The sequence below is a fragment of the Elgaria multicarinata genome, chromosome 1, assembly GCF_023053635.1.
Source record: "Elgaria multicarinata webbii isolate HBS135686 ecotype San Diego chromosome 1, rElgMul1.1.pri, whole genome shotgun sequence".
Lineage (NCBI taxonomy): Eukaryota > Metazoa > Chordata > Lepidosauria > Squamata > Anguidae > Elgaria > Elgaria multicarinata.
In genome coordinates, this window is record NC_086171.1 from 180,696,066 (window position 1) to 180,719,253 (window position 23,188).

General features: G+C 40.4%; 1 protein-coding gene across 2 annotated transcripts in view; it reads left to right on the plus strand.

Moving 5' to 3' along the window:
* Positions 1-18,997, plus strand: part of RBL1 (RB transcriptional corepressor like 1) — a 31,332-nt gene extending 12,335 nt beyond the window's left edge. For both annotated transcript variants that reach the window (XM_063144864.1, XM_063144874.1), the window contains 11 exons: positions 1,804-1,941; positions 2,935-3,099; positions 3,297-3,429; positions 4,636-4,893; positions 5,300-5,517; positions 7,299-7,475; positions 11,490-11,561; positions 11,665-11,743; positions 12,691-12,857; positions 15,424-15,588; positions 15,890-18,997. In XM_063144864.1, coding sequence (XP_063000934.1) covers positions 1,804-1,941; positions 2,935-3,099; positions 3,297-3,429; positions 4,636-4,893; positions 5,300-5,517; positions 7,299-7,475; positions 11,490-11,561; positions 11,665-11,743; positions 12,691-12,857; positions 15,424-15,588; positions 15,890-16,060 — 1,743 coding nt within the window. In that variant the 3' untranslated portion in view covers positions 16,061-18,997. The remainder of the gene's footprint in view (positions 1-1,803; positions 1,942-2,934; positions 3,100-3,296; positions 3,430-4,635; positions 4,894-5,299; positions 5,518-7,298; positions 7,476-11,489; positions 11,562-11,664; positions 11,744-12,690; positions 12,858-15,423; positions 15,589-15,889) is intronic.
* The last annotated feature ends 4,191 nt before the right edge of the window (positions 18,998-23,188 follow it).

The window sequence follows — 23,188 nt, forward strand, 5'->3', positions numbered from 1 at the left end:
GGGGTTCAGTGGTGGAGCCCCTGCTTTGCGTTCTGAAGGTCTTGAGTACAGTTCACAGCATCTCTAGTTAAAAGGTGCTGGTGAAAACCTCTGTGAAAGACCCTGGGGAGTTGCTACTAGTCAAAGTAGACAATAATGAGCAAGGTTGACCAATGGTCTGGGTTAGTATCAGACATCTTAAACACATTCAGTCTTCTGTTGTATTGTTTTCCCTCTAACTAGGCTACTTTATAGCATCTTCTGAGCTAGGTGGAAAGGATAGCACTGCTATTATTTTTCCCCCAACAGGGGCAGAAGGAGTTTTACATGTGTTGGGATTTCTAGGTGGAAGTACTCTGGGCAAAAGTATTAATCCATTTATTAAAAGCTTCAGCTTGTAAAAGTACTTTACCCAGGACAGAACCTTTTGCTTCAGCTCCTCTTTGCTGCAATTACTTGATGATAACTTTTTTCTGTTCTTTACCTTCTACATGACAGTATTCCTCTTCTGTGCCCTTTCCATTCTCCTGTTAGTTCAAAAATATTACTTTCTTTGCTTGTTTCTTTTGCTACCCTTTCCTTTTACTCTCTAAGCCATGGCTCCAACAGGAAGAATAACTGTTCCAAACCTGCAAGCAAAAAAGAAATTTGGCATATGTTTTTTGTTGCCTGTCATGGCACACAAGTTGTTCAGTTGCTACAGGGAGTCTTATTTAAGTACTCTTGGCATGTAGGTCCATACAGCTGCAGATCAGCTAGAGTCCACATGCTAGCCACTGCCACTATTGGGGTGATCTGGCAACTATGCAAGTCCAGCAGGCTCCTTCTGTTATGGTTTTTCAGGGGCATCCAAACCACATCCTGATTAATCAAGTGGGTGACACATTTGAACCAGTCTGAGATCTTTAGGTGCTTCCAAATGGGAGGCTCCTAGCATTCCCAATCAGAAGGCATTGTGCAGGAATTCCGTCTTTTTTACTTAATGTTTTTTTTTTCCTGTAAAGAGAAAATACAGAAGAAGCAGTAGGAAAACATGGGAGCGTTACAAATGGAAGATGGTGTCTGGACCCCCTGTAAAATTCTGTGAATGAGGCAGAGCTATGATAGTGTAAAAACCTAATCTGAGAGCTGATGCTGCATCTATCATACTCCATTTTGTGCTAGGTTAAATTGGAGAGAGACTCTACTCCTTTATTCCTAATCTATTTGATAAACTCCTCAATTTATATTTTGTCTCACCTACAAAATTGTTAGAATATGTGTATTTGTCTTCCACATGGTAATGCAAAGCTCATCATAGTTGAAGAATATCTGGAGCATGAAGTAGTACAAGACTTACATAAAAGTGTTATGATTCCTCCTACTCCCAGCACCATCAGGGTCTGTTTGACCCAAGCTATTGATCATAATCTGTTCATGAAAAATTCAGTGTTATGTACTAAAAGAGTGCATGTGCCTATCTTCTCCAAAGCCTGCTATTGGAAATACAGCCAACACTGAAGTATTCAATTCTAAAGTAACACATGTTGCTACAAATAAATCTAGAAATGGCTGTTGTTCATTTGTAATAATTACACTAGGGTCTTACTATAAGAAACCTCTTTTTTGAAACAGGAAATTGTCAGAGTTCTTTAAAAGGAAATTTACAAAAATAAGAACCTATAGTACTCTGTTAAGCTCTCCATGAACTCTAATGTTTGAGCACCTTCAACAGAACCTATAAATAATAATAATAATAATAATAATAATAATAATAATAATAATAATAATAATAATTAGAGGTGGCTGTGAGTTACAATATTTTTGTCTGATCTTTCCTTCAAGGCCCTATTAGAACAAGATATTATTCATCGTTCCCTGCTGGCATGTTGTTTGGAAATTGTTCTGTTTGCGTATAGTTCATCACGAACTTTCCCCTGGATCATTGAGATTCTTAACCTCAGGCCTTTCTATTTCTATAAGGTAAGCACAAGGAAAACACTTATTTCAAGTATCTAAAGTTGTTAGTGGACCATTTCACATACTGTGTAAGTGCAGTTTTGCAACCAGTGAACATCCAATAGGGGACAATGACTGATCCCACCTGCTGACCAACGTACTTGTACAATATATATTTGTTGCATTCACATTTAACAGGTTTGGATGTATATTTAAAGTATCCTGGTGTAATGTGTGGGTGATCCAGGCTTTTTGTACCACTGAAAATTGGGCCTAATGCCTGCATTATGAAATGAATGTAAGGCTTGTCCATTAATGAAATCTTTGAAGCCAGCCAAAAAAGCTGTTAAAATAATTTAGTTTTCATAAATAATTTTAGTTCAGTGTGGAAATACCAACCAGCGTCAGGGAGAAACTAGTAGTGTTAGTAAAAGAGGGCATAACTGAATAAAATTATGGTTGGCTTGTATTTGGCAAATCTTCTGCTGACTACTTACACAAATTATTAACACTTTATCCTGAAAGAATACAGGCAGACATAAAACTGCAAAATGGATGTATTTTTTGTTTTGTTTGTTGATATTTACAATAAAAAGAGAAATTAAAAACACACCACAAAACTGCAAAATGAAAATAGGTGAAGGAAACATATTTTGGACTATGGAGAGCAATCCTTAGTCTAAAGCAGAGAATCATGTGGTGTTGTTGTTTATTCGTTCAGTCGTTTCCGACTCTTCGTGACTTCATGGACCAGCCCACGCCAGAGCTTTCTGTCGGCCGTTGCCACCCCTAGCTCCCCCAAGGTCAAGTCTGTCACCTCCAGAATATCCTCCATCCATCTTGCCCTTGGTCGGCCCCTCTTCCTTTTGCCTTCCTCTTTCCCTAGCATCAGCCTCTTCTCCAGGGTATCCCGTCTTCTCATTATGTGGCCAAAGTGCTTCAGTTTTGCCTTTAATACCATTCCCTCAAAGATTTGCATTGTGCCTATATCTGACCAAACTGCTTTCTGCATTCAAGGTGATTGAAGTATTGATTCGATCAGAAGAAGGACTTTCTAGAGATATGGTCAAACATCTGAACAGCATTGAGGAACAGATCCTTGAAAGCTTAGCCTGGACAAAAGATTCTGCACTGTGGGATGCCCTCCAAGCATCAGAGGACAAGATTCCTACATGTGAAGAAGTATGTCAGCAGGGAAATAACTAAAGTAGAAGACGTGGGAGTTATTCTTACACTGAAGTTATTTTTACTTGAAATCAAGACATTATCTGATGATAGATTGAAACATTTAAGACTTAGTGCCTTTTATTAAATATGTTCATAACAGGGAGCAAGACAGTATTATTCCTGCCTTTAAATTATCACCTTTTCTTTCCCAGGTAGTATTTCCATGTAATTTTGAAACAGGGAATGGAAAAGTACTAGGACATCTTCCAATGATGCCAGCATCTCCTATAGTGCATCCTCGAGTAAAAGAGGTTCGGACAGATCTTGGAGGGAGTATTAGACGGGGTAAGTTCATTCTAACCTGTATACTATGTTTGAAAGAACTGATATTGAATAAGAAGAAAAGCAAAAAAAATTGTTAAGTGGCTCATTGGGAATGGTTGAGTCTGTCTGATGATGAGAGCATTCTTGGTTTCATATTAGTAATATCAGTGATTCAGATGTGTTTACCCCTACAAGAGTAATTTACCCCAAAATAGAGGCTTGGGAATAGTCTATCTACTCTACATTCTCTGCAAACTGCTGGGCTATGCCATAGTCTTCTCTATAGACGTCTGGTTTGGTAGTAAATGAAAATGTTTAGTTCAATAGTAAGTATGGCTGTTATATAGACTCTGGATGTTAATTTTTATACAGATAGGAACTTTAGACTGGTGACTAAAATAAACACTTCTTTGGAAAGTATAGGACTGTAGTTGCGTATGACTATTTTATTTTTATTACATTTATATCCCACCTTTTTCCCTCCAAGGAACCCTGTTATTAAGTTTATGACTTAACATTCATTACTCTGGGTGTTCGGACAATCACAGTGGAAAAAGAAGCCATCGTGGCTTCTCCCACTGCCCCTGTATATGCTGCACACATGCCTGTTGTTTGCATAATTGCCCGTGCGGCAGTGCAGTTTGGCATGTCGTCTGACTCGGCGCATGGCGGTGTAGTTTCATGCCCATCCCACAGCCCAAGACTCGCAGTTGGGGTGGTATGGTGGTATGAAGCCACCCCGCCGCGCACCAGGTTCAGAGAACAGTTACACAAACAGCGGGCACCTGCACGGCACACACGGGAACGATGGGGAGAAGCCACAATGGTTTGTTTTACTCTTGTGATTATCCAAACCAAGACTGGAAAAGGAAAGGAAAGGAACCTCTCGTGCAAGGACTGAGTCATTACTGACTCTTGGAGGGACGCCAGCTTTTGCTGATGTTTTCTTGGCAGGCCTTATAGTGGGGTGGTCTGCTGTTGCCTTTCCCGGCCATTATTACCTTTCCCCCAGCTAACTGGGTACTCATTTTACCGACCTCGGGAGGATGGAAGGCTGAGTCGATCCGAGCCGGCTGCCTGAAACCAGCTTCCACTGGGATCGAACTTAGGCCGTGGGGAGACTTTCAGCTGCAGAAACTGCTGCTTTACCGCTCTGCGCCACATGAGGCTCAAAACCAAGACTGACTTACTGCATTTTGTAGTTATTCCTTCTCCTCTGCATTTTAGACATTCAGCCGTTGTCTCCGATCTCTGTTCATGATCGTTATAGTTCGCCTATGGCGGGAAGTGCTAAGAGAAGGCTTTTTGGAGATGAAGGCCCAAAAGAAAAATCCACAGAGAAGAATCTCACTGAAGGGACTAGGCTGAAAATCGCCCCAGTTTCTAGCTTTGTTGATGAATGTTTGTCTGTTTCACCTGAGCAGACAGTTCTTACAATGGCAACAGCTGCCATAACAGGACAGAAAATGACAATCCCATTGCATGGTAAGTAGGAGATATAATTCAATGTATGATATAGTTCTCAGCTTTTGGCCATGGAAGGAGAGAGGCGCTTGTTGAATTTTCAGCTTTAGGTGCCAAAATAAATTGTCTGGCTTTGGGGTATTGCGAAGGAAGAGCAGCTGTGTCTCAGGCATGGAAATACCTTTCAGCCAGTTCCAGGTATAAGGAATTTCAGTTCACTTGAGTGTCATCTCTTAGCTATTGTGGAAAATGCACTTTAACATGTTCAGTTATAAAGGCACTGTATAGAGAAGCTATATTCATATATTGAGAAAATAACATGCAGGTTTTATGTCTTCAATGTCTGTTTTTAGAAGTCTTGAATTTGCAATTAACCTATGCACCTCTGTTGTCAATAAATATATTTTAACTAGTTGATACACCTTAGGTATTGCAAATGATACTGGAGGGATCGCTCTGATACCCATTTCAATCAACTTATCTGAAGAATCTAAAGTGGACAGTCATGAACAAGTTCCTCTTACTGCTCAAGCTTTAATCAGTCTATCGCCAAGTCATCCTCATATGACTCAAGCACAAGAGGCATATCATCCAGCAGGAAGCAGGCCAAAGAAAACGGGATCTCTGGCATTATTTTTCAGAAAGGTAAAAATATTTCTAGGATGATAAAGCAACATCATCACCAAAAGGACAATGCTTCATAAGAAAACCCCAAACAAAAAATTATATATTGCACTTACGAGGATTTAGTTGAAGTGTTCCAAGAAATGTTTTTTGAACATTGTCACTTCTGATGGGTGTCCTGTTTTTTTTTTTTCAGACTGTGTAGAATACAGTAATGCTTTGTTGGCAAACGATAGCATATATCACATTGGAAGATGATCCTTGATATTATAGAGGACAGTATTAGGCTATGTAATAGTGTTGCCAGAGTAGACATGGCAATAGAGTTTGCGTCTGTAGCTCTCAGGATCTGGGTCTCTGTATTTCTGTCCATTACTGCTAGTGAGCAGCTCCTTTAAGTTGGGGAGCTGTCAGTAATCAAGTACAGACCTAGTACCCAAAGCCTGTGAGAGGAAAGTATAATTGTCAAGGATGGGCTGTAGATCATTGATGATATGAGTGCTTTTAGCTAGAAATTGTAGGTCACAACAAGTACTGTTCTTTTTTCCTTTTCTTTTCTGAGTCTTTCCTGTACTAGATTTTTGTCAGATACTATTTTGATTGTGTTGGATCAGTTTTTCACTTTTTGGGTGGGTAGTATAGTCTGAGGAGCTCCTGATTTAAATCCTTTAATTGTTAGACCCTGTCCAACTAGTCTGAACAGATATGGTGATATCATAGGGCTTGGCTATAGATTTTTGGTGTGTTCTGGTTGGAAGCTGGAAGCATGCAAATTGCTGCATCTCAAAAAGGGTATTGTAGGGCTGGGGAACTCCCCATTGAGAAAAATTATTATGTTCGGGGCTTTTGAGCTTAGGGGGCAGTGGAAAGGCAAGTAAGGTGGGTACTTAATAGAGGTTTATAAATTTATGCTGGAGAGGAGAAAGTCGACAGAAGTTTTTTACCCTCCATAATACTGGGGTCATCCAATGAAGCCAAAGGTGGAAAATTCAGGACAAAAGGATTGCTTCACATGGCACATAGCTAAGCTAATGTATTCACTACCACAAGATGTGGTGATGGCTACTAAATTGGATAGCTTTAAAGGGGGAATAAACAAATTCATGGAAGATAAGAATAATGGCTGTTAGTCATGATGGCTATATACCACCTCCGGTATCAGAGGCAATATGCCTCAGAATACCTGTTGCTGAGGAGCATAGCAAAAGATGGGTATTGCCTTCATTCCCTGCTTGTGGGTTTTCTATAGGCATCTCTTCTTCGCACTGTGAGCAACAGGATGGTGGACTACATAGACCTCAGGTCTGATCAAGCAAAGCTTTTCTTATGTTAAGCAACTTTCTCACACATGGGTGCATTTATACGTGTTGTTGACTGGCTCCCCTAGCCACAGCCTCTAGAACAGCTTTCGTGAGGGTCTGAGGGAAATCAGTAATCCCCATCACTGCCAGGTAGAAGCAGAAGTGCTTGTACTCATACAAATGAATCTTTTGGATCCAACTACAATTTCAAACATTGTTGTTGTTATTGTTATTCATTTTTGTATTAGTAAACCACAGCTTTACTGATAAAGAAATATTTTTGAAGATGTATGGAAGTACACATTTATTTGCAAAAGTTGCTATTTGCAATTTTCACATATAAATTTTTTTTAGGGCACTTAAAGTTAAGGAAGTCAACTCAAATAAGGATATGGTACATCTCAGTTTTACTACACCCCAATTCCTTAGGTTTTGTTCACATTCTTGAACTTCCTAAAAATCTGTTAACCTGACTTAATGTTCCTTGCTGTTTCATCATAGGTATATCATCTGGCAAGTGTGCGGTTACGTGATTTATGCTTAAAGTTAGATGTTTCCAATGATTTGCGGAGGAAGATATGGACTTGTTTTGAATTCACTCTAGTTCAGTGTACAGATCTAATGAGAGACAGGCACTTGGATCAGCTCCTCCTCTGTGCTTTTTACATCATGGCAAAGGTAAGGCATATACTTTAGAATAGAATTCTGCTTTTATGTTAGGTTCTGGAGTGAACTTCATGTCACCTTCCCACCTGCCTTCTTAGTAGGGCTATACAGATTGTGTAAAATCCATTCTGTTTGTGGTTTGCCAGGTGCCTTTTACTCCATCGTCCACCCATAGACGGAATGTGTGGGGTTTTTTTTAAAAAAATTGTGCTAAGTTGCATTTGCACAAATGCAAATTTGTGCTAATTTGCACGTGTAAAAACGTGCAAATTCCCCCAAATCTATTGCGGAATGTGCAGGTTGGTGTCATAAAAATCCAAAATCATTTAGTTCCGTTTTGGATTACTCAGACAGCCCTACTTCTTAGTAATGTGTAGTAAGTTACAAAGGTTTCCTAAGCCTTATATTAGTAATCATTTCTCTTTGTGCCAATTAAGGAGAATGGTATTCAAAAGGCAGCTATCAGTCCACTATTAATTGCTATGACACCACAGATTACTTACTACTTTCAATGCCTTTGATACATTGGGAATCCTCATAACAGTGTAGTAGAATGACAAAGTACGTTCCCAAAAGTTACTTACATCAGGGGTCCCCAACATGACACTCATTCAGATATTGAAAGTATTTTACGGTTCTCAATTCATTGCATTATAAGAGGTGAACAATTATCTGTCCAATATTGTAATATCAGTCTTTTAGCTATCAAAAGTGTGAAGATAATCCATTTATGCTGACTATTTGTTAGTTTCCATGAAGCAGGTAAATAATTTTATAAAGGTATACATCGATGAATATTAAGAACTGTTCCAGTAGAACATTTATCTATAATAACCTCCCTCCAAAAAGAAATAACTACTGGACATTGCCAAAACATATGTTCCAAAGAAGCATTAGCTTTATTGCACCACCAGCAATTAGACAATTCTGTATTAAAGAGTTGTTGTGGTCTCTAACAGATAGAAAACAAAATATTTTGCTGAATAATACACAGCCAAAGATCCATAGATGCAACAGATAGACACCAAAGTGACGATCTACTGATTAGCCATTTGTGGAGGTGCCCACAGCAGTTTCTCAAATTCCAAAATGTGCCCATAGGTCCAAAAAAGGTTGGGGACCTCTGCTCTATATAGCTAGTACCTTTCTAGTCACATTCTTACTTGATTTATCTTTCCTGTAGCACAGTTCCTTTTTACAGAGTTTACACATTTCTTTCACTTTTCTAGCTAGTCCATTTTTTAAAGCCTTTCGAACCATCAATTTAATTAATAAGGGACGAAACCAGTCTGCTGTAGCTTTGCACCTAACAAATGGAAATACACTAGAAAGACTGTAGAAAACAACTTCTTCTCCATAACCCATGAAACTCTTGGGATTGGGGAAGGGGGCTCCCTGTTCAAAACTAGTCCTGAGCAAAAAACAAGCAAGCAAGGAATTAATTGAAATACTTCTGCCCAATTAGGAGTGAGCACATATAATATTTGCTGCCAAAATCTTTATAAAGAATGCAACCAGGAGACTAAAGTATGCAACAAAAGAAATTTACTTGAACTGTATAGCTCAGAAAATGGAGATATAAAGTGGCTGGTTCTATAACTTCCTTGTCTGGGGCTCCTCAGAACTGCTTTCCTCCATATAGCTGAGTGTGTGTGTTTTTATTCCAGGAATCTCTGGCTCGTCCCGGTTGGGAAGAGGGCTAGGGCGAGGGGTGGCCGGGGACGACAGGACATTTGGTCTGGGGCCTACCTTGCAGGAAGGTTGGATTGACTCCAACCTTCCCTTCTCTAGCTCAGCCATTTGAGATGCACTGGAGAGGATCTTTGAATACGTACCACCTTTCACTTTGTGTTGCTGCACACAAAGTCTCCATAACAACTATTGCTGGGCGATAACATGGAATTATGTATGCACATGCACCAGTACTTGTATATTTCCTCCACGCCCCCCCAACTGCAGGTCTTTATGCTGTGTTAGAGTAGGCTCCCAAAGATTTTAGAGTTTTAGGAATGGCTTGTCAAAGGACACAAAAGGCTGCAAATAGAAGTGAGCAATTTATTTTATTTTTATTTATTTTATTTTATTTATTACATTTTTATACCGCCCAATAGCCGAAGCTCTCTGGGCGGTTCACAAAAATTAAAACCATAATAAAACAACCAGCAGGTTAAAAATACAAATACAAAATACAGTATAAAAAGCACAACCAGGATAAAACCACGCAGCAAAAATTGATATACTGTAAGGTTAAAATACAGAGTTAGAACAGTAAAATTTAAATTTAAGTTAAAATTAAGTGTTAAAATACTGAGAGAATAAAAAGGTCTTCAGCTGGCGATGAAAGGAGTACAGTGTAGGCGCCAGGCAGACCTCTCTGGGGAGCTCATTCCACAGCCGGGGTGCCACAGCAGAGAAAGCCCTCCTCAAAATCTCATTTTTGTGATCTTTTTTTAAATTTAAGTTCCCTCCCATTTCATTTTAATTATTTTCCCCTAGCCCCACATAATGTATATATTTCTGTTCAGGCAACTCTTTGCACGCATTACTGTTGTATGCACATTGCAATCATGGTGTTGCACCATGTCCTGCTTGTTCATCCCTGGCCGATGGCTGGTTGGCCACTGTGTGAGCAGAGTGCTGGACTAGATGGACCCTTGGTCTGATCCAGCATCAGGGCACTTCTTATGTTCTTATCTCATTTCCATTCACAAATTATGTTAATTGGTATGTATTTATTGATAAACACTGACCTGCTGCCGTGTTGCAAAGAAGCAATGGGTTTTTTTAGGATGTGGAGACTATGAACACATTAATGGGTGAAGGCTAAACATTTTTCTTAAGAATAAACTATCGAACAAGATGACAATGCTCACTTCTCTTTAGTCACTGGGAACCCTCAGAACCCGTTCTTCAACTTCAGAATGTACATATTTGTAGTGGAGCTTGAGGAGGTCCTGGTTCCACTCCAGTGCCACCCATACTCCATGCCCTCCCAATCAGCAGCAACACACCCTACCATGCCATACAGTTCATCAGTCATCACCTGGGGATTTGTATATAACAAACAGTAACTACAGTCAGAGTCACAAAAAGAGAATCTAGAACAGCTATTTATATTTATGTATTTAATGGATTTTTTACCTCACTCTTCAGCTGAAAAGAATCCACACCTAGACTAGCTGAACAGTGTGGACCTTATTAGTAGACGTCTCCTGGCAATGGATTAACAGTATAGGGTTTCACTGACCTAGTTCCCATATAATGACAACCCATAGCATGGGTTGTTGAATCCTGGGTTGTCATTATGTGTGATCCTGGAACTGTGTTAACTGTGGATTGTTAACCACAAACAACCCAGGAAGAGAACCCAAGAGTGGACAAAAATCCAGCTCCTCTACATGCCAAGTACTACAGTAGTTCGGGGAAGGAGTAGGCAAAGGGGCAGGAATCAAACAACCCAAGAATTGAAAACACACTCACCCAGAAACAGTAGTCTGGCAGCCAAATCAGGGGTTAACTCTGAGTAAGGCAACAACTCACGGGTTAATTAAACTTGGTTGTCGTTACATGCAAACAGGTCAATCTGTGGTGTGTGGTCAGCCAGTTGTTAGTTGAAATTAGCAATATAATGTAGAAGACTATCAGTCAACACAGCAGTGCATCTATAATACTTTTATGTGTTTTCTGCATGTATTACATTGCATATAATAAGGATACAATGCAGTTGTCGCTTATTAAAGTGCATATATCACAAACTTACCATGCACTGTTTTTCTGTGTATAGTGTTTGTGATACAAAAACCCCTCCATTTGAGCGGTTCTCTCCATCCTGAATTGGAATTCTCATGAAATGAACTGCAGACATTCATATAAAAGGTCATTGAATTTCTCATACATCTCTAGTTGCAGGAGAACACCTCAGAAACTCAGTTGGGCACATAAAAGTTCATGACTGAGGCCTTTGGATACAGACAAGTGAATAGTAATGCTTTTTCTGTATAATCAGCTTAATTACTTTTTCTTCAGGTGTCCAAAGAGGAAAGAACTTTTCAGGACATAATGAAAAGCTATAGAAACCAGCCACAAGCAAATAGCCATGTATGTTTCTTCAAACAAACATAACTGTAATTATTATGCTAAGGCTTTCTATATTAAATAATACTGTACTTGTTACTTAAACTTTAACTTCCATGCGCTATAGGTCTACAGAAGTGTCCTATTGAAAAAATTGCCCTTGGAGGTTGAGCTTGATAGAAACCAAAAAGAGATGTCAGAAGAAGGTAAGTTGATGGATACTCTTCTGTTTTAAACTTTAGTGGAAGGATTGAAGGAAAACATCTTGAATATGTAACATGCAGAACCTGATGCCTATGTTCTGGAAATCTGATGAAAAGGAATGAGATGAATCTAGGATTGAAAAGCATCTGAAGGCTATTGAATCCAGGCCCTTTCATTGTGGCAAACCCGTAACAGATTATAGAAAAAGAGCAATTGTGTGTGAGACAGAGTAGGAACAACCTGGATGACAACCACAGATAATGTCATATATTGTAAGAAAAAGCAGTTGAAAGTAGTGTATCTACTTAATCTGATTAATGTACTACATTATCCCTTAAGGGGGGCAGGGGTGATGACTTGGATTTTATACTATCAATTTAATTCTATGAAGTGCAAGGTCTCAAAGTGCTGTAATGTTTGTTAAATGTTTCTTTTATAGCATAATCCTATCTGTTGTTACTCAGAAGGCAGTCCCAGTGTGTTCAGTGGGGCTTACTCCTGAGTCAGTGGTTACTGATTCCAGACATGTTGTTCAAGGATCTTATTCATGTGTTCAAAGTGGCATTTGAAATATCTGGATTAGACAGATTTGGTCTGAATTCAGTACAAGGTGAACTGATTAGATGACTGATTGTTTCAACACATGTTCACCCTACACTTACTACAACATCAGTTAGGCTGCAATGTTGCGCAGACTTACATGGGAGTAAGTTATACTCAACTCATCATGGCTGACTTCTGAGTAAACAAGCATAGAATATTATTGTTGGCTTACTTTCAGCAATAGTACAAATTGTATGCATGGTGGAGAGAAGAAAAGGGAAATAATAACTCATGGTTAAGACAGTGTATTTATCTGCTGATATCTCTACAATTTTAATCATTTTCCTTCTACTTTTTAAAATGTAGAAGCCTACTTATTTCTCTTTTCCTCCCTTCCTTTCTATAGGCTCCCCCAGGAAGATGAAATATTCACCTATAAGAACTAAACCAGAAGATTCCAGAAACTTGGAAAAGGAGGATAGAGGGGATCTGATTAAATTTTATAACACCATCTATCTAGGAAGAGTGAAAAGCTTTGCACTGAAATATGATGCTTCCAACCACGATCATGCGGTATGTGGATCTCAGGTTTCAAGAAGTGGTGGATAGTGCTTGGTAATAATTTTATGACTGTAAATATAAACAAAGTTTTCTAAATTCAGATGCAAGGTGGCATGAATTTTCCTTTGGATTCCATGAAATCTTCCATTTCCTAACCTCTAAACCATGTAAAATATGACTTGGACCAGTAGCACAACTTTGGCTGGTGACATGCAAGCTCACACTCTCATACACACACTTTTTGCTCAGACATCCACTTCATCCCCTATCAGGGTTTTACACAAGGTAAAACGACAACTTTGCGCAGTTGTTGCTGCCCAACCAAGACGGTGTTTGACAGTTGGGGTGGTTGCAGGGGGAAGAGCTAGGGCAGAATCGGGCTGTGCACGCAATCAGTTGCTAGGCAGATCATGGAAATAGACATCTGCCGGCTAGAGGAGAGTTGCGGCAGTGATTTCGCCCACTCTTGCCAAGCAACTCTGTAGGAGACCAAATCTACATGACACAATAGCCCACGATGGGTTTAAATAACCCACTCTGCAGAGCTTGGATTATCAGAGTGGGTTATTTTGGCCAAATATTGAAAGGAGGTAAGAGGTAGTTGGAAAAGCAGTGCTGGTTTGGCCCAGCGGAGGGGATGAGCAGAGGAGAGGAGGTAAGAGCAGTAACTAGGAGTGTAGCTGCTTCCCACACACATGCCTCAGTGCTTTTGGTAGCTGTGGCAGTGACTTGGGAACAATTTCAACGGAGGGGTGACATGGAGGGGTGCACAAATGACCTTGAAGGACTGCATGCAGGCTGCAAATTGCCCACCCCAGTGGATGATTACTGCCACTGTCTTGGCCAACAGCTAATGTGATGGTTACAAGAAAAACCACTTCATGGGATAAACGTTTTAACAGTATTGATCCTTTCAGTTTCCAGACAGCTAGGTGGAGCTGTGCAGGATATGGATGTTATATTGGGAGAGTAGGTAATCTTCGATTGGAAGAAGCCAAGGCGACAACACAACGACATGTAGGATCTCGGAGAACCAGAGCAGCATGTTCAGTGGGGCACTACTAGGATTACCAAGGCCCTCTCTGAGCAACTCTTGCATTGGACCCTGGAGATAAATGAAGGTGGAGAAAATGTGTCAAGGGTCTGGGTTGACATTAGGGCATATATAACTTCCACTCCATATTCTATATGTGGAGAAGTACCTCTTGGTCTTGTGATTGGCTTATGTGGTGAACATGTCCACTATTGAGGAACCAAGTATTTCTGATCACTGTAAAAGTGAGCATGTCCAGATTCCAATCTCCTGGGTTTAAGGTCTGTTGGCTGATCCAGTGTGCCATTGTATTCAGTGTACTCTTGGTATAATGGGCTGTTATGGACTATAGGATTTCTCAGCACATGACAGAAGGACCCTAGCTTCTTTGTGGGGAGACCTGGATCTCATTCCTCCCTGTCTGTCATTATGCACCTTGGAGGCCATATTGTCAGTTTTACTAGGACATGTGATAGTTTCACTAGAAGCAAGATGGCTTGAAGTGCTACTGTGACTGTATGGTGCTCCAGTCATTTATGTTGTGGATTGCTTTTTGCCTTGACCAGAAACCTGGGTCATTTGGTCTAGGTAATATGCTTCCCCAGCCCAGGAGGCTCATGCCTATGATTACTATGATCCAGTCTGGTTCTTTGAGGCACACCAGGCAAGAAAGTTCACAATGGGTATTAATTCTATTCATGAAGCTAGCAGAATTATAAGGGGGATGCGACCTTCATGTTGGATGTATATGTATTCTAGGTGAATCAGGTGATAACTTTTCAATTTCCCTACCTATATTTTATTTTGATGCATCTCAGTAGTGTAGACAATACTGCATTCTCTATCAGAGAGTCATAGTTTGTATAAAACCTAGAACAGTGACCTGAGATAGTGGGCAAGGGTGTTTGGCAGACTCTTGATTCCTGCAAAAACAATCCAAATTAATCATTCTAAAACATAGTTTATGTAAATGAATAGGGACCAGTGGACCTGTGCACCATAATATGGGACCTGTGTTCCTTAATATGGACGGTTTCAAATTGTATTCATTTATTATAGGGACTGATCTCTGAGAAATGTTTAGGTTCTTTGAAAGATCCTTCAATGTATAAATGCCCACCTACCGCTGGTTCTAATAGTTCATCTAATATTGCATAGTTGACAGATTTATTTCAAATATATTTGTTAGAACTGTGCATTCTAATAGGATATTCAAGCAGGTATAGGGTATAATGTGTCTCCCTAAATTACTGCGGTTCATATTTAAACCCCCAACAATAAGAAAAATCTATTCAGAATTTTGGGTAGAATTAACGTCAAGTTGAAATAGAATTTATGTAGATATTTGATGGTGAATTGACATTTCTGGTGATAATTAGTGCAGCCTCTGGAAATCTCCTTGGTGGTTGAAAAGAACCCCTACAGAATTGTCAAATATACTTCAGCATTTGTCATTTTTTAGCTGATGTGGTGTATTTCAATTAAGTTCTTTGTTTGCAACATTAGGGGAACAATTAAAAGTTGTATATTTTTTTTCTTTCCAAGGTGGAAGCACTTCCCCTTTCCCCCTTTCCCAGCATTAAACAGCAATCAGTGTCTCCTCGACGGATATCTCAGCAACACGCTGTTTATGTTTCACCACATAAGAATGGTGCTTCCTTGACGCCTAGGACTGCACTGTTATATAAATTTAATGGAAGCCCTTCTAAGGTAAGATGCATGCTTCTAAGAGCTAAGAATTTTAAACTTTCTTTTTGTTGGCTTCAAGAGGGCTTTGCTAACTTTTCTTTGAAGGACCCTAATAGTGCATATGGTCAAAGGTTAAGTATTTTGGATTGAAAACTTGGGGATGGGTGGAGCTGCTGCATAAAATGTAACCTGCAAAACTATACCTTTGCATAAAGATGTTTTGAAAACTGAGTATGTAATAATGCACACGTTAAGCTCTTTTGTAATAACTATTGGACTTTAATTATTATCAGTTTTAATTGTAACACTTTTAATTGGGCAGAGTTTGAAGGAGATCAACAATATGATAAAACAAGGAGGGCAAAGACCTAAGAAGAGAGCCATATCAATTGACAGTGACACAGAGTCACCAGCGAAGAGACTGTGCCAGGAGAATGATGACGTTTTACTTAAACGTCTTCAGGATGTTGTCAGTGAAAGAGCAAATCATTAGGTCAACAAAAGTACTGTAAGCAATGTTTATTAAGATCTGCCATATGTGGCTTAAATACCCCTCCTCTTTCAAGCTTATGGTATGTAGTCAGCGGGCCAATCAAAGTATTGAAATGTACTGGTTTTGTGATCCTTGCTTTTGCAAGTAGAATTTTAGACAATTACTTCTATCCCACAGCTTATGAATGTGTGCAGCATTATTTTGAAGTTGGTTTGAACCTGAGCTGGAAGAAGTTGCACATTTTTAATGTGTACCTATATGGTTTGGGGGTTGTATTCTGAAAGTTGAAGCCAATTTCTACAATGAGAAGGTCTAAGTTTTCAGACTGTAACAATACTCATTAGGAAATGTCTATGCATTATTTTAATGTGGAATAAGGTAGGAAGATATAGCCATTAATATAGTAAAACAAGAGGACTTTTCCTTCTAGTTTAGAATGAAGAGACATCCCCTTTCTATCAAATGTTTGAATAGTGTTTTGATTTGAACCATCAGCATAAAATGCTGTACTCTTAGCTGCTGGTAGAATGGGAAATATTCTGTGGGATGAACTGAATTAGGGTTTAGAATCGGGTATTTTGGCATTTGGTTTTGTTACTGGTACAGCTGCAGAGGTGAAAATATGCAATCTTCTATCATAGCCCATATTGGTGAAATTTACATTATTTTGCTACCTCATTTGAATTTTCTTTCCTAAAGAGGCAATGACTCCTGTTTTTAGAGATAAGCCCTCTTCCAGAGCTCACAGGGCTATCTCTGTAGCACTACGGATGTCTACATTCTGTATACCAGGGATGGGGAACCTCCAAAACTAATTCAGCTGAGCAGTTCTTGTAGAGAACTTTTCTTATCCTCCAACTATCCCTCCTTCAGCCCTGTTTCATCTTCTTTCTCCGGTTGCCAAGTTAGAGAAAAAAAGAAAGAAAATATACTAAGGAGGCTTTCTTAAAAGTGAAATATTTCTTAAAGGACAGCTCAATGAACATTTCTTAAAAGGACAATTCCAGTGCTGGAAGGGAGTGATGATTTGGGGGAAGGGAAAAAATATTTGGCGTGATCTCTGGGTAAGTGTCAGTTTGGAGAGGGGATAATTTAATTGAAGCCACAGGATTTCGGACGGTTAATGATTGGAGAGGTGTATAAGAGGGAGAAAGAATGGATAAATGGGTTGCAAGCTTGGGTGAATGAATGGTATGTATGATATATGTATGAATGGTGTCTATGTAAGAGAGCAGGGAGGAGTAGTTCTGGTCACCAGTCTCTGCTCCCATCCACTGCCCCTGATATGCTTCCCCAGAGCCAGTACAACACTTGGGCTGAAAAGCGTTCCCACCACTGCTGGATGCCAACTATGAAAAGCATGTCACTTATGCTACAGTTGCTCTATTAATTCATTAGTTAATATGACTTCTCACACTTTGAGCCTTGCTAGACATTATAGCTGCTTACATGGGAGGCAGCCCTCTCTGGGTCGCTAGAATCCCGAAGATCTCTCTTCCACAACTATTCCAATGAGGAAGTGAAGGCTAAAATGGCTTGAAACTGGCTGAACTGTGCCTTTCTCAGCTTTGGAGAAGGAAAATAACCCCAGAGAGTCAAAGGAGTAGGAAGTATCATGCCTTTGGCAAATATTCATGTATCACCTCAATGCTGGCTGGACTTTTTAAATCTTCCAGTGGGTTTTTTTTAATTGGTTCCTCCAACCCCCACCCAAACACAAAAGCTTGCCAGCACCAAGATGAGAAATTAGTCCTTTCCTTGGGAAGGCACCGTTTTTATGACTTGCTGGGGCTCTTCCTAGGCCAGGAAAAAATGAGGGCTGAATCATTGATTAAAAACACTCCAGCCTTCTCTGACGGATGGACAATTTGGCAGCACGAAACCTTTGAGATTCTGAACAGTCAAAGCTGGCTAAACAGTCAGAATATCTGTAATTTGTAGCCATTTTCTTTCTCTTAAATAACTTCCCCCTCTAAAAAGCATGTTTTCACTTGTGTAGTATCTACACAGAATGTAAGCCTTATCAAATTAGGTGTACTTGTACATAAGACTATTATGTAGCTATCGTAAGGGCTTGGCATTTACTTTCTATTGCTGAGGTGTTTATAAAGATGGAATTTGATTAGGAGTACTTTATGAAAGCATAGTAAAGATGAGGTTTCATCATTAATGTAGAGGATCACTCTCACACTTAGGAAGTTTTAAAGGTAAGAGCCTTATGATAAACTTCTATTTTGTGTTTCCAAGTTCATATGTTGGAAATAATATATTTTCTTGTGTTGCCTTTCATAAACATCTTATCAGATTTTTATCTTTAGCCAGTATTCCAAAATTTAATACATTGAGATCTACTAGTCTAACAGGTCACAAGGCCAAAGGTTAGAATGAAGCTGAGAAACCATATTCTACAACTTGAATGTGTCTGTGCTATACTAATTGGCTATGTAAAGAAAATTCCCAAGTGTCACAGAATCTAAATGTTATACATTTTATAAAACAAGTGGGCCAGCAAGCAACAGATTTGAAAAAGATGTGTTTTCCATTTTGAATGTCCCACGTGTTACAAGGTGGCATAAAAATACACTCAGTACAATTTTAGCTATATGTATAGTTACTTTTAGTGCATTTTCCTCAGTTGGTCTTAATTTCTCATGTGTACTTTACTTATCTGCCCTCCAGACAGATTCTCAGGTCTGATCTTAAAAGGCTGGTGCTGAAGTTATAATTATTAATGATTTAATTGTTTATATTAATTACATTTTCTATTAGCTACAGCTTTTGTAATTTTGTATTAATTACAATGTGGTGTAGAAGAAGCTAGTGATACTCCTGATTAAATGTTGGGCTTGCTGGAAAATACTTTTTTTAAACAAAATGTTTGCTATACTTTGGAAATCCTTGTAAATATGAATCCTAATTAAAAATGCTTTATTCTGGTTTTGATTGTTTTGTTCTTTTGCTTCAGAATGGAAATTGCTCCTTTGTTTTCAGTGTCTGAGATTTTCGCTATAGAAATACCATTCAAACAGACATTTGGACAGATGAAACGCTTAATGGCACCAGAGATTGGGACCTACCCCTAGTCTTAAAATGGATTCCTCCTATCACAGGCTGATGTTTACAGCACACCCCTAGCGTATCCAGATTGTAGCATATTTTATTTAGTTATTTATTTGTGATACTTGTATACCGCTGAATATAATACAATCCCTCAACAGTTCACAATAAATAGTAAAATCACTTATAAAATCAACATTAAAAAAAAACCACCTTTCTGCATCGAGCAATCCCACCTCCTTTGGATCCCAGCTTCAAGGAACTGGTCTTACAAGAATGGCAGGATCCAACCAATATCATCAAGCCGCCGAAATCGTGGCGCTCTCTGTCTATTGCGTTGCCAAAGAAAAGGAGCCCCTCCCACCACATATCTGGTAGATGCAACAGCTGCAACTTGGGGCAGAAATGTTGTTGGCCCTTTGGCAGGGGAGGTTCCACTCAATGACACTCCGAGGGTGGCAATGTATGCCTATCTGGATGACTGGCTGGTGGTGGCCTCTCCTTCCAGCAGGCTGTTTAGGCAGTCAGTCGCCTTATCTTGATAGCCTTCCTCATAAACCAAAAAAGAAAAGCTACTGTCAAACCAACCTTATCCAGCACCTTGGGGTGATCCTGATGATGACAGAGTTTTCCATATGTCTGGCTCCCCACAGAGAACAGACATGATTACAGGCTCTCAGGAGGCCCACTCGTCACTCCACCTCCCTCTGTTCACTCTCTCCCCTGCCCCCAGTTGGCCATGGGGGTCTCCTGCCTTGGGATCATTATGTGGGCAATGCTCCACCTTCAACTAGTACTGTCCTTCCTGGCCCCTCTACTGGAGGAGACCACAAATTCAGTCCAAATGCAGATCAGCCTCATTAGAAAAGTTCATCAGTCCCTGGACTGGTGGCTCTTGAATCTACCCCAAAGAAAAGGGGTGCCCTCTCACAATAAAAGGACAGTTATAACAATGTTTGTCTAGAGGGGTGGGGTGTCATGTGCTGCTCCCTCCTACACAGAGGCTATGAAACCAACAGGAGAGGGACCTACACAAAAACTTCCTAGAGCTCTGGGCCAGCCACCTCGCTCTTCTAGTAGTGGAACACCTAGTCAACGGACATCAGGTCCTGACTCAATCAGACTGCACAGCAGTGGTTGATTATGTAAATCTCCAAGGGGGATCATGGTCGGGCACTCTGCACGGGGAGGCAATTCTTCTACTAGTAGTATGCACGTAAAGGGCATTCTAACATGGTAGTGGACTGACTAGGCTGTCTGAGACTTGACTCAACCGATTTGTCCCTTTGTCCCCAGGCATTCAGCCTGGTGAGGGGTCACTTCAAGAATCTGTGCTTGGACCTGTTCACCTCCACAGAAAATATAAAAGTCCCCGTGTTTTTCAGCAGACATTGGGACTTGGGTAATCGCTCTGAACACCAGGTGGCCAAGAAGCCTGCTTTATGCCTTACTCCACTAGCCATCCTACTCCTGGTCCTGACCCAGGTGGAATGTCAGAGAGCAGAAATAATCCTTATTGCCCCATACTGGTCCTGGAGGCAGTTTTGTCCCCATCTCCTAAGCTGGTAGTGGGTCATCTATACCACCTCTCCCTGTCCAGGTCCCATCCTGCATTTGAACTTGGAGTTCCTTGGGTTAGCAGCCTGGAGGTTGAGCACAACAGCCTAGAGGCCTTGGGGTGAACAAATCCTTTCTGGTCTTTGTGCTTGCCTTGGTACAGTTCCGGGCCTTAAACTTAATACTCTCAGGTGCCAGGTTTCTAGCATAAGCTTGTGTGTAGGACTGTAATGCTCCCAGGCCATTACGTCCCACACTCATGTCAATCACTTTCTCAAGAACTGTTCTCAACTGGCTCCCCCAATGTTACATAGATTCCCCACCTGGAACCTCATGTTCATCCTCAAGGCCCTTACTCTGCTTCTTTTCAAACCCCCATGTAAGCTGCCACTTTACTCTCTATCTTCTGTTGAAGTCTGCCACCCTGGTGTCAATCACATTCACCAGGAGAATCTGAACTGGGAGCGCTGTCTGCTTTGTATACCTTGCGACAGTTCTTCACTGGCAGGGTGGTTTTCATCCTATATCCTGGCTTCTGCCCCAAGTCTGTTTTCACAGAGTACAGGAGTTGGTCCTACCTACCCGTTCCTCAGCTTCCTTGTGATAAGGCTTGGCACTCCCTTGGCCTACACAGGCTGCTTAAAGTTTACATTATCCATACCAGGCCTTTTAGGGTACATCAGGCCCTGTTCATTATTTTTGGCTTTAACAAGAGAGACAAGAGTGCCTTGTTCCCCTCCCTTGATATAGTGGATCAAGGCTCGCATTGCAGAGACCTATAAGGCATCACAACTCTCAGCCTACAGGAATCTTAGCACATTCTAGCAGAGGGGCTTCCACTGCATGGGCCCTTCAGTCCAGAGCTTCCTGGAAGGAGGTGGGTAGGGCAGCTATGTGGGCTTTGGATCACTCCTTCGTTACTCATTTCAGTATTCCGGAGTGGTTAAATGCCGAGGCAGCCTTCACTCGCTAGTAGTTTGGCTCTTCCTCTATGAATTTGGGTGGATGGTCTTTCTCCTTTCTTTTCAGGCCTACCCAGTCAAATTTTAAGATGTCTGGCTGGCTGTTATTTTAATAATGTATTGGGTTTTATATGTTTTAATCAGTTTTATGTATTTTATGTTTTGTATTCCATGTTGTTCCCCATCCCGATTCAGAGGGAGAGGCGGGTAATAAATAAATATATTATTACTATTATTATTCTGTTGTTTCCCACCCTATAATGCTATAGCTTTGGTATATTCCATACCTTTGAAGCTTGTAAGGAGAAGTCAGGGGAAAATACAGTGGTTACGCTTACCGTGAGCTGTTTTTCCCTGACTCCAATCCCGCCTGTTCTTGCTAGTTAGAGGGTGAAGGTTGAGTGGATCTCTCTTCTGCTTCTCCAGGTAGACGTCATCGTTTATTTCGCTTCTAAACTTGGTCTGGTGAGTCTTGGTGGGCTGTCACAGGGGAAAAAAGAGAATCCAGGTAGTGGGGAAGGAATGGCCCTACATGGTGGCACAAGTGGAAGCAGTAACCAACCCAAGGATACTGCAGTCTGCTAAAAAAGAAATACATTCAGAGAGTGAGGGGCTGGAATCACAAGGAAAGGTCAATCAACAAATGCATTCCTCAAATATAGTATTATTTTGGCAATTAATCTAGTAGTAATTTCCTCTTTTCCTCACCAATATTTTCAGTTTCATTTCTGTTGAACCAAAATGTATGTATAACAGTTTCTCAGAAATGCTTAGTCACACTTCCTCCAATACATGCACATACACGAGAATCCTGTGGCTAGGATCCAGTTACTTCAGGCACACCCAAGTGTATCAAGCCAGAAATTTGAACAACATAAAATTCTGAAAGACCCCAGACAATCAAAATGTGTCTGTTGTCTGTTAGCACAAACTTTCATTCTGTCAAAGCTTTGGATTCATATACACAAATGTTTGGTACTTACTGCCCATGGAAATAGTTGCACTGAATGCAACTTTGGTAAAAGCAGCAGCAGCATCCTTTTACGTATGCTGGGTTGGCCACAGCTTTTGTCAGGCAATTTACTTATTAAAGACCTAGTATGTTCAGGGAACAGTTTCTTGATACAGAGATCTCTGGAACGTTCTGAAAGGAGGGGACAATTTGTTTTGGAGAAGGGAACCTCAGCCTTGAGTGGGGGAAGTGGCTGATGAAAATATCTCTCTGTGTGAGCTTACAATAATAGAAGAGAGAGAAATAAACTCAAATTCTGAGACAGAGAGAAATCTTACAACTAGCTAGGCTGAAAAGCACCTTTGAGGATGCAAGTATTACTGTCTGGGGATCTGAAACCAAGCCTATGAGGAGAGAGTGAAAGAACTGGGCATTTTTAGCCTTGAGAAGAGAAGACTGAGGAGAGACATAGAATCATAGAATAGCAGAGTTGGAAGGGGCCTACAAGGCCATCGAGTCCAACCCCCTGCTCAATGCAGGAATCCACCCTAAAGCATCCCTAACAGATGGTTGTCCAGCTGCCTCTTGAAGGCCTCTAGT